Consider the following 11053-nt stretch of genomic DNA (forward strand, 5'->3'; position numbering starts at 1 on the left):
TCTTGAGGGGGAGAGAGGCCTGGCCTGGAAGACAAAGAGCCCTCCTCCAACCACCATCTTGAGGGGGATAGAGGCCAGGCCTGGAAGACAAAGAGCCCTCCTCCAACCACCATCTTGAGGGGGAGAGAGGCCTGGCCTGGAAGACAAAGAGCCCTCCTCCAACCACCATCTTGAGAGGGAAAGAGGCCTGGCCTGGAAGACAAAGAGCCCTCTTCCAACTACCATCTTGAGAGGGAGAGAGGCCTTGCAATTTTTTGTATTGTTTTGCAATTTTACTGTACACCGCTATGATCATTGCGGAATAGCGGTCTATAAATAAAAATTATTATTATTATTATTAATCTAGTATGAAGGGAGCCCTGGTGGCACAGTGGTTAAATGCCTGTATTGCAGCCACAAGTTGTTGTTGTTGTTGTTGTTGTTATTATTATTATTATTATTATTATTATTATTTATATCCTGCCTCTCTACAAAATGCAATCAAGGCAGCTTACAAGATTAAAATATACAGTTCGAACCCTCAACCCACCCACCTTTAAAATACAATTAAACAATGTAAAATTTAAAACATAAAACATACTTAAAAACAATACAATAACTGTGGTGGTCAGCAGTTAGATTTTCCTTCTGATAGCCAGAGGACTATTCAGGAAGGGCCTGACGGAAGAGATCCATCTTTATAGCTCTTTTAAAGCTGTTTAGAGTGATAATATGATGGATCTCGTCTGGCAGGCCATTCCACAATCTAGGAGCAACAGCTGAGAAGGTCCTCTGGAGGTCATAGACAGCCTTGTTTACAACTGTAACAAATTTTTCCCTGGGGATCTAAGTGTGCGGGGAGGATTATATGGAAGGAGGCGGTCCCGAAGATAGGTTGGACCCAAACCATTTAGGGCTTTAAAGGTGATAACCAACACCTTGTACTGGGCCTGGAAACTGATGGGCAGCCAGTGGAGTGATCTTAACATCGGTGTTATATGATCTCTTCTGGATGTACCAGAGACCAGTCTGGCTGCCATGTTTTGAACTAACTGAAGTTTCCAAACCAATCCGTTTTGTCTGGATTCAGCTTCAATTTGTTTTCCCTCATCCAATCCACAATCCAAGGTTGTGAGTTCAATCCCAGACAGGGCTCCAAAGTCCACTCAGCCTTGCATTCTTTTGTAAGTCACTAAAACGAGTACCCAGCTTGATGGGGGCAATTGGCTCACACATTGTAAACTGATTAGGGAGTGCTTAGTTCACTGATAAGCAATATAGAAATGTACTTGCCATTGCTATTTCTATTGATAAAATCTGATCTGGTGTGTATGTGTGTATGTATGTGTGTGTGTGTGTATGTATGTAATTATGAGCTTGGTAGATGTAGGGAATGCTTTAGACATAGCATGTCTTGATTTCAGTAAGGTCTTTGACAAGGTCCCCCATGATATTCTTGCAAACAAGCTAGTAAAATGTGGGCTAGAATAGTGGTGGCACACCTATAGCACACATGCCATCTCTGGCACATGGAGCTCTCTCTGCCAGCACACATACCAGCTACTCCTCTTCCCCCACGCTCCAGTCCCTTCAACTGTCTCTGGGGAAGCATTTAAAGGGACAAGAGGGTGGGACAGAGGAAGAGCCAGTGTGGGCCTGTTCCTCCTTTTCCTCTGCCTCTAATTGGCTTCCTGAAATCAGTTAAAGGCAGGGGAGGGAGGGGGAAGGAATGGGGCAGGTACACACCTGTTCCTTCTCCCCCTTTACCTTTAACTGGCTCCCAGTTAAAGGCAGAGAAGAGTGGTGGAAGAAGAAGCAGGTGTTTCTGTTCCCCCCCATGCCTTTAACTGGATTGTGTGCATGCATGCCTTCAAGTCGTTCCTGGTGACCCTAAGGTGAAACTATCATAGGGCAAGCTTCACAAGAGGTTTTTCCATTGCCATCCTCTGAGGCTGAAAGAGTGTGACTTTTGTGTGTGATGCCTTCAAGTCATTTCTGATTCATGGTGACCCTAAAGTGAAACTATCATGGAGTTTTCTTTGCAAGTTTCATTGGGGGGGAGGTGTTGCTATTGCTAGCCTGAGGCTGAGAGACTGTGCCTTGGGTTTCCCCCCATGGACATCCTACCCCCCATTAGTTCTGCCCCCAGAAAGTAGAAGTCCTGCCCCAGGAAGTCCCACCCCCAGAAGGCAGACATCTCACCCCCAGAAGTCCCACCCTCACCGCCTCCAGGTGACACCCAGTGCGGGAACACCACTGAGTTTGGACATTTGTTCTCTAAAAGGTTTGCCATCACTGGGCAAGTGTTAGGTGGATTAGTAATTAGTTAACGTAACTGTTACATGGATTTGTAATTGATTGTCCAGCCAAACCCAAAGGGTGCTCAGTAATGACTCCTCTTCATCTTGGAGAGAAGTGACTAGTGAGGTGCCACAGGGTTTTGGCCTGGGCCCAGTGCTATTCAACATTTTCATCAAGGAGGATTAGATCTGTCAATTTTACATTTTCCTACATGCAAACATTTTATATCTTAAGATTCTTTCTACTTTTATGTAGAATTTATGAAGATGTGCGTGTATGAATCCTTATCTAAATCAAACTGGGTGAAATTCTGAGCTATTTGCTGTAACAAACCCCAGTGCCTACTGTATAGCTGTAAAATCAGAAAAATGAGGTGTCGAGCTTAATTCAACATGAAAAACATTATTGAATACACAAGGATCCAAAGCCAGACAAGAGCCAATCACTCAAAGCTCTCCTCCAGGGTAGATGAAATCTATCTGTTTTTCTTTCTCTGACATTAAAATGGTTTAAACCTCAAAAAAATGTTTTAACAAACTTCTTTTTGCAAAGTTTTTTTTTTTGCAAAGCTTTTACAAAGAGATGATAATGAAGTAACGACTTCTGTCGAGACTGCCCTCAGCCATGTGTGAGCTTTCAGCAGTTTCTGCTTCAGCAGCAGTGAAGAAAAGCTTTGCTTAATCTCACCATGATACCTATCATGTTTGGAAAAGAATCAAGGAAAGTGAAGGAAAGATGGAAGGACAGATGCTAGCAAGTGAGGAAGAGCCAGGCAAACAGCCACAAATGCTGGCAGCAATGCAGAGGAGATGATGAGGCAATTCAATGGACTGAACAGCAAGGCATGGAAAAAAAAAGCAGTGGCTCTTAGGATCAATAGAAAGTTACAGAAAGGTAGAGTTTGCTTGTTGCATGTGTCAACAAAGCTCTCTCATTTTACAACAGTAATGTTCTGACAAAAGAAATAACATTAATCCCCAGTCTTTATGAGCTGTAATGGCACCAATAAGTATTGGAAGAGAGGGACGATCCAATCAGTATCAAGAAAGAACATTATCTGGATCAACTTGAAATGACTCAGTTGCTTATTCCTTTTTTTTTTTCACTTTCATTCAAAATGTGCAGCCAAGGGAGAAAAACCTCACCCTTGTAGAAGATAGACTACTCTCCTTTTGTGGGAGGTATGAGCCAAATTCAATAGAGTAGTTTCTAAAAATAAAATAAAAAGGCAAATTTTAAGAATAATCTCTCCTGATTAATATTACCCTTGCCAATTATCTTGACAACAAGGATAGAATTGCAAGTTGTAAAGAACCAATTTAAGGCAGCCCAATGGAATCAGGAAACCTTCATTTGCTGCAGTATGAATCAGTGCCTGGATGCAGGGCCCAGCCAGCTGAGTTCATGAGTTCTTGGACTGCTTAAAATGTTCAGGGCAAGTGACAATGTCTCAGCTTCAAGTTTCATGCACACCACAGAAATAATAAATTTCTTTCAGAGTTGTTGGAATAAATAAGATTGTAACTATACAAACATTCACCTGTTAAATTTTAGCACATGAGGCTACAATCCCAGGAATTCTTGCTCAGAAGTAAATCTTAATTGATTGAACTGAAATTACTAGAATTTCTGATGAAATACAGTTAACTCTGCACTCCTGGTTATTAGGTAGGAAGTTCTATTGTAATAATATTTACCCAGGACTTCATGTGATAACCGTCTGTTGTAGAAGGTATTTTAATAGTGGTGCATTACATTTGTATTTGTCTTTGTATCATTGGCGCAGTACAGACTGCCGTAATGCACCATGCTGGCACCGATTTTAGGGTTAGGGACCACGCACCAACCGCATGGTCCCTAACCCTAATACAGAGTGGCGGCATACTAATGGTGGCATCCCATGTACACGGACGCCGCCATTGTGACGTAAGCACCGCACAGCATCCACACAGCGCCATGTGTTGTTTATGTCGTGAGTGCACCACTGGCACATTCACAATGTCACTTCAGCACCGTAGAAAGAACCTGGAAATACCGGGTTCTTTTTACTCCAGAGGGAAGCTGTGCTGTTTGGCGGCTGCAGCTTCCTTCCAGAGGGAAATAGGCTGCTGGCACATTGCCATTTTGCAGCAGTATGTACCGGGCCATAATTATTCTTTTTGATAACCTTTCTAAAACTTATCTAAATTAATGTTTTTAATATGATTTTATCTTACCTACTATTTAACTGTATTTTGTTTTAACTCAAATTGTGAGTCTCCTTGGATCACGTACCGAGAGAAAGGTAGGATATAAATTAATTAAATAAATAAAAATAAAGGAACTCACTTCTGAGAAAGCAATCTGTAATTATTAGGTTCCAGAAAAAAGTGGAAATGAAAGAAATCTACAAGAAGTCATTGTGATGGGGAAATATAAAGAAGAGATCACAGAAATGTTGGTTTGTAGAAAAAGTCAAGATGCATCTACACTGTAGAAATAATGCAGTTTGAGGCCACTTTAAGTAGCGCCATCCTATGGAATCCTGGGATTCGTACTTTTACAAGATCCTGAGCCTTCTCTACCAAAGAGTGCTGGTGACTCACAAAATAACAAATCCAAGGATTCTGTAGGATGAAGCCATGGCAGTTAAAGTGGCATCAAACTACATTATTTCTACAGTGTAGATGCACTCTGACTTTTCCAGCAAATTGGCATTTCTGTGATCTCATCTTGATATTTTCCCACCGTGATGACTTCTTGTAGCTTTCCTTCATTTCATCTTGTTTCTGGACTGTAATAATTCCAGATACACTCTCAGACCTCTAACATATAGGTGCAGTCTCAGTTTCCTAACAAAGGTATTTATGAGGAAGGGAATTTGTTTCTTATAATGTACAGTGATAGACACACATTCCACTTCTTAGTAAGGGGGTTTCAGTGACTACTCTTATTGAGAGTTTGGTTGTAAGACTTGCATTCTCTCTACATACATGAAAAAGGGTCTTCCTAGACCAGTACCCAGCTGGTTTAACGGTGCTGCTGTTGCGAATGTTTACAAGCTTTGGACCCCTAGAAATGCAAGGATAATATGAACACATTGGGATGTAATTTTGCATAAAAGGTCTTAGTTTTGGTGTCAAAGCCTTCATATTTCAGGAAGCAAGACTGGCTGTGGTGCTGTGGCTTATGCCATCCCTGCAAAGTAACCCACTGAAAGTGATGCTAATGAAAATACACAAAGAAAATACACAGAGGTGTAAAGCTGCACGTACTACAAACACAAATTGTGCTCACATACAGTTTTGTCCCATGTTCTACAAAATTCCTGTTCATGTCCTTGAATAACCAGCTAACAATATCACAAGAAAAACCTCTTTTTAAATAATAATAATAATAATAATAATAATGCAGGACTGTTGAAACTGTATGGCTGAAAATGAGTAAAGAACAGATATAACTAATGGACTAATAAGACTAGGAAGAAACTTAAAGTCAGAGAACAGATGGCCATCTGTCAGGAGTGCTTTGGTTATATGGTAGGCCCTTGGTATCCATTGGGGTTTGGTTCCAGGACCCCCCATGGATCCCAAAATCCATGGATGCTGAAGTCCCATTAAATATAATGGCATAGTAAAATGGTGTCCCTTATATAAAAGGACAAAATCAAGGTTTGCCTATGGGAATTTGTATATTTTTAAAGTATTTTCAAGACATGGATGCTTGAATCCATGGATAAAAAATCCATTGATAAGGAGAGCTGACTGTATATATGGCAGGGGGATGGTCTCTTGCAGCTCCATGATTCTATGTGGAACTTAAGAGAAAGTGATATTTAATTCATCAGAGTTTTTGTGTAAGTGTGCATAGGACTACACTACACAACTATTAAAATTGCAATGCTGTAATTTAAAATTCACATTGACTTTATATAATTCACATTGACTTTATATAATATCAAATAGAGATTATTGCAACTGTAATATCTAGCAGAAATTAATAAAAATAGACATCATGCCAGATCAATAGAGGTACTCTTAAATTAATTTTTTTAAATGTTTTGATGTTTTAATAATTTTTCAGAAAGAGTATGAAATGCCGGAAAACCTTTTGGATTCTAAAGATGGCATACTGGTCATGTAAACAGTGTTTCATTAATCCTTAAACAAGTGTAAAGTGAAAGAAGTATATTTTTATGTCAATATCTGTATTATGCAATTTTGACTATTGTTGGAAATCCAGTGTAATACAATAATCTAATGCAATAATGAAACACTGAAATATTCCACTGGACCATAAACTATAAAAGCAGAGTGTAGAAAATCAAGTATTTGACTTGGTCTCCCATCCAAACCTGCTGAAGTTAAAGAATGCAAATTATACTAGTCCTTCAGGCTCCTTTAAATTGTCAAAAGTTGGGTGATCATTATCTATGCCAATTGTCTGAAGGCTGAGCAGTAATTCTGCAGCCAATTCTTAGAAAAGTCATTCAGCAGAACACCCACTTCTATAAAAATGGTTTTTCGAATGGAATGATAGGTATTGGGCCTAACTCAGAACACAAGAGAAATCAAGCCCTCATTCTTTAAGATTGTTGGAAACAACAGTGTATGTAGAAAATAAACAATACTTTATCCCCTTGTACTGAGTCACAAAAATTAGATGGAATACATGGTATTTAATCAATAGCCATTTCTTATGCTGCTGTATGTAATGCTGATCTCTTCCAGTTCAGGAGAAAAGAAACTTCCAAGATATTATTGATTTTTTTTCTGATCAAGTAAAATACACTCAACAGCATCTCATCCTCTAGTACATTTCCTTTTTTCAACCCTTACCATTCCCATAACAATAAAGTATTCAGAAAGTCAGGTTATACTGCTACATCAGTATATATTTCTTTTTCTCCAGTTTCTTTTGTTTATATAAAACAGGTGTAAAAATCATACACCTGTGTTTTTTGTAATTTAATTCAGAACTTTTGGAGAAAGAACTGCTATCCCTTTTATATACAATGAAATATAATACAAAATGAGTATTAAAACATTGTGAGACACTTTTGGTTTCTATGGTAAGAACTAGGCACACTGGAACTTTTAATAGCAAGTTTTAAAATGGTTTATAACTGGAATTCTTTCCTAGGTTCAAGTTAAATATTGTTAGGGTCTGAAGTGTATGTATAATTTAAAAAAAAAACCAAAACAAAACCCTACAAGTAGTAGAAACATGACATCTTTCTGTCTGCTAGTTGTGCACAGCAGCAAACTAACAGATATCCTATGATTGCTAGGAACTGACAGTGAGAAGCAAGATATCGATTATCATATTATTATTTTAACCAGCAAAGTATTCTAGAAAAGTATGTTGCCTGTTTTACTGGAACTGATTAAAACTGTTATCACAAATACAAAACAAAAAAAATTGAAATACTATTTACTGTAATGAAAAGGTATATTTTGTGTATTTCTCCTGAAGTTTCCCTGTGTCTGTCCATGTTGATTTCACAGTCGCTTCTATGTACATTGGTCACTGACTGTAATAAATTTATTCAATGCAAAGTTGCTTCTACAGAGCCTAGTGATCACCAGTGGAGATTTTTTTAACTCACAAGCAAAAGAGGGGTGATTTCAGGATAACTATGGAAAAGTGTTAAATCTCCTCTCATGTAAGTACAGCGTTCCCAATCTAGATCAAAGCCTTGCATGCTTATTTGAGATGAATAGAGTGTAGGGCAGATTCACTGTACATATTTAATGCAGCATGTAGTTTAATCCTAAATTCTATTCTCACTATACATGCCTCTTTCTCAATGTTTTAATTGTATAAAACTAGCACTAGAACGTATACATTTGAAGAGAGAGTTAAACTATGTTTTGTATTTTATGCTTTTTATGACCTCTGTCACTGTAGTACCAGCCATATTCCATGTTTCAAAGAGTTCTAAAATTTCTTTACAGCTACAGGTCTGTTAAAATTCTGATGTATACTACTTCCCCTTATTCCCCAAAAGGATTTTTTAAATGTTATCAGGACTTAGATTTCTCTGTAAGAATACCAAGACCAGTTACAGAGAAACTACATTTGAAAATTTACTGCTTATAAAAGCATACTCTGTGTGTGGGTGAATATCCTTACAAGTATTTTATTTTCATTCCAAGACCTTCTGTGCACTCAATAAAGGCTTCTTTACAACTATAGCGTTGATTACAACTGTGTCGAAAGGTGGGCCATTAAATTTCTGAATGTGTGATATAAAAGTAAATCAGTGCAACATAAAAGGAGAGATGGAGAGGAAAAATACTTCTGGCTATAAACTACCTGTTTGAGCATATGAAAATCTAGCAAGTACAGACTAGACTGAGAACGTTAACAAAAAATCTTTCTCATTAGAATCCCAGATTTTCATTTTCACTTGTGAGTGCTTGGTTTTTTTTGGCATTTCTACCTTGTTCATTTTGCAGCTCACTATTTTAGGCTTCTGTTTCTGTTTTTTTCTCCAGGGCACATCACTGTTGACAACCTGACTTGTTTTTCATGTGCATTTCATTTCTCACATATGCAGAAGCAATTACCCAATAGTCACAACAGACATTTTGATTTACACCACACTGTCACTTAGTCTAATTAGTCAGTGGTGACTCAACGGTCCTGTGGCATTCCTACACAATGACAGACACAAATTTCACTACATCTCCCCCTGTCCTTGCTTTAATTTTCATGCTATAATATTTCCAATAAATCAACAGAATGATTTACCTGTAGAAGGCTGTTGAAGCAGCTTCTCGCATAGCAAAGCTGTTTGATTCATTCTCAAGGTAGTAAGGTACTTGCTGGTTGTGGTGATGAATAAAAGGGGAAAGCTGTGGTGCTGTCTGTAAAAACACTACTGGACTTGGAGGAACATTATTCAAAGAATGAAATCCTCCTAGGTTGCTAGACGCAAACGATTCTGTTGTTGGGGCATAACTGAGGCTGGTTGAACTATATACCGGAGAGGCAGTTGAAAAATCATAAGCAGCCCCTTCTGGGTAGTTGAAAACCCCAGTCTTGCTGCTGTCCACATACATTTCGCTGATCGGCCGTTCCAGAGGAATCTTCATCTGAGGTCTGTTCACAGGCTCTAGTTCATTGCCTTGTATCTGGTGCATTAAAGCAACACCAGGGTTTTTTTGTGTGAAGGGTCATGGTCATCGTCATTGGCAGTGAACACGTAGCATGCCTTGGTTTAGAGGTACAAGAGCAGTCAGCAGCTGGCAATCCACCTGAAAAAGGAGCAGAAACTGAAGTAAAGCACAGAAAAAGGCATGTTTTTGAACCAAGTTATCCAGCTATACATGCATCCGGCTAGTCCCAGCAAAGAAGGAGAGTACATCCAAGCAGAGCGTATGCTGAAGGAACACAGCCTCTCCCTCCCTCCCTCCTCTCTCTAACTTTAAGTGCTTCTCATCTGAGCTAATATGCTTTACAAAGGTGCTGGCATTAGGCCAGATACTCTTGCTTTCCACTGACATTGCTTTAAACATCACTTCAGAAACAATTAGTTCTGGATATATACCAAATAATTCTTTAATTATTCTAGTTGCTTCCCCCCCCCCCCCATTGGACGTTGCTCTGATGGTCAAAGACAACCAAGAGAGAGCAAGTGGTAAGGGTCTTTTAGAAAACAAAGAACACCAGCCGAGAGTCCATTCACATTGTATAACCCTACCAGGCTCCAATTTATCTTTTCTTATCTATACTCCCTGTTTTGTTCATCTTTATGTTTGCTAGAAATATATAATGTGTACACTGTAATGACCCTGGGCAGGACTACAGTGTAATTGAGATAGGGCATAGCAGAATGTGTGTTTGTGTGGGCACACTTGCCGTGTGTGCAGCCAGCTACGGACAGTCAAATTCCACTTTGCAGAAATCAAAGGGTGTTCTGTATCTATGTAGGAGAAAAGGCACGGAAACATACTTGCTGCAATTATCATGATTCATGGTATTTAGCTGCAGCACAAAACACTTTTGTTTTGTTTTTAAAGGATAAGTTAAACCTGCCGTTGTCCTGCTATTGTGCTAATCAACATGTGTTTTTACTTTGCATCTCAAAATCTAATAAATGCATAGAGTGAACTAGAAAGCACGGTACTGCTCAAACCTCATGATATTCAACAGTGTGTGAAGTGGATAAAAAAGAACAAAGAACAAATACATGTAACTTGAAAGTGTCTTCCTCTTTTGTTTTCTACTCATGTGGAACCTTAAGTTTAGAGATCAGTGTGTCCAAAAAAAGGCTTCAAAAATATCAAAAGAGATAAATTTTAAAACAATCGTTAAATCTCAGACAAATCAAAAATGTGTTTTTCCACTTGCATTGCCTTTCTTTCATATTCAGCAATTTCTTTCAATAACCAATACACTACCTTGTTTAAATGTTTTCATTGAATGCTATTTTACAAGACCTTGTCAATCATAATAAAACACATATGCCATTTTTTAAAAAAAGCTAATATAATTATTTTTGTAATTTTCATAATTTTTTCTGCAGAGAAACAATAACCCAATGGCAGCCCCAAATATGCGTTTAAAATTTTTCCCATGCCTAGATCTATGACTCCAGTGATTTAAAAAAAAAATCCTGTCTTTTCCTAATATTAAAACATACAGGGTTCTAGATAAACCAAGTGTCAGCATTAATGAATTTCCATGCAGGAATTATATTAAATCAGATGGTCTGATTTTAAAAAAAAACATTTTAAAAAGTCATATGTTTAACATGTACATTTCTAACAAGTTCTCTAGATACTAA

The 11053-nt window shown here is 38.4% G+C and overlaps 1 protein-coding gene across 1 annotated transcript in view; it reads right to left on the bottom strand.

Annotated features, from left to right (window-relative positions):
• The window catches only part of ESR1 (estrogen receptor 1), a 184142-nt gene extending 174485 nt beyond the window's left edge, over positions 1-9657 (bottom strand). Inside the window, 2 exon segments of the mRNA XM_042448541.1 lie at positions 9016-9422; positions 9424-9657. Of these exon segments, the coding sequence (XP_042304475.1) occupies positions 9016-9422; positions 9424-9456 (440 nt within the window). The 5' untranslated portion in view covers positions 9457-9657.
• Between the last annotated feature and the right edge of the window lie 1396 nt (positions 9658-11053).

The sequence above is a fragment of the Sceloporus undulatus genome, chromosome 1 (genome assembly GCF_019175285.1).
Source record: "Sceloporus undulatus isolate JIND9_A2432 ecotype Alabama chromosome 1, SceUnd_v1.1, whole genome shotgun sequence".
Lineage (NCBI taxonomy): Eukaryota > Metazoa > Chordata > Lepidosauria > Squamata > Phrynosomatidae > Sceloporus > Sceloporus undulatus.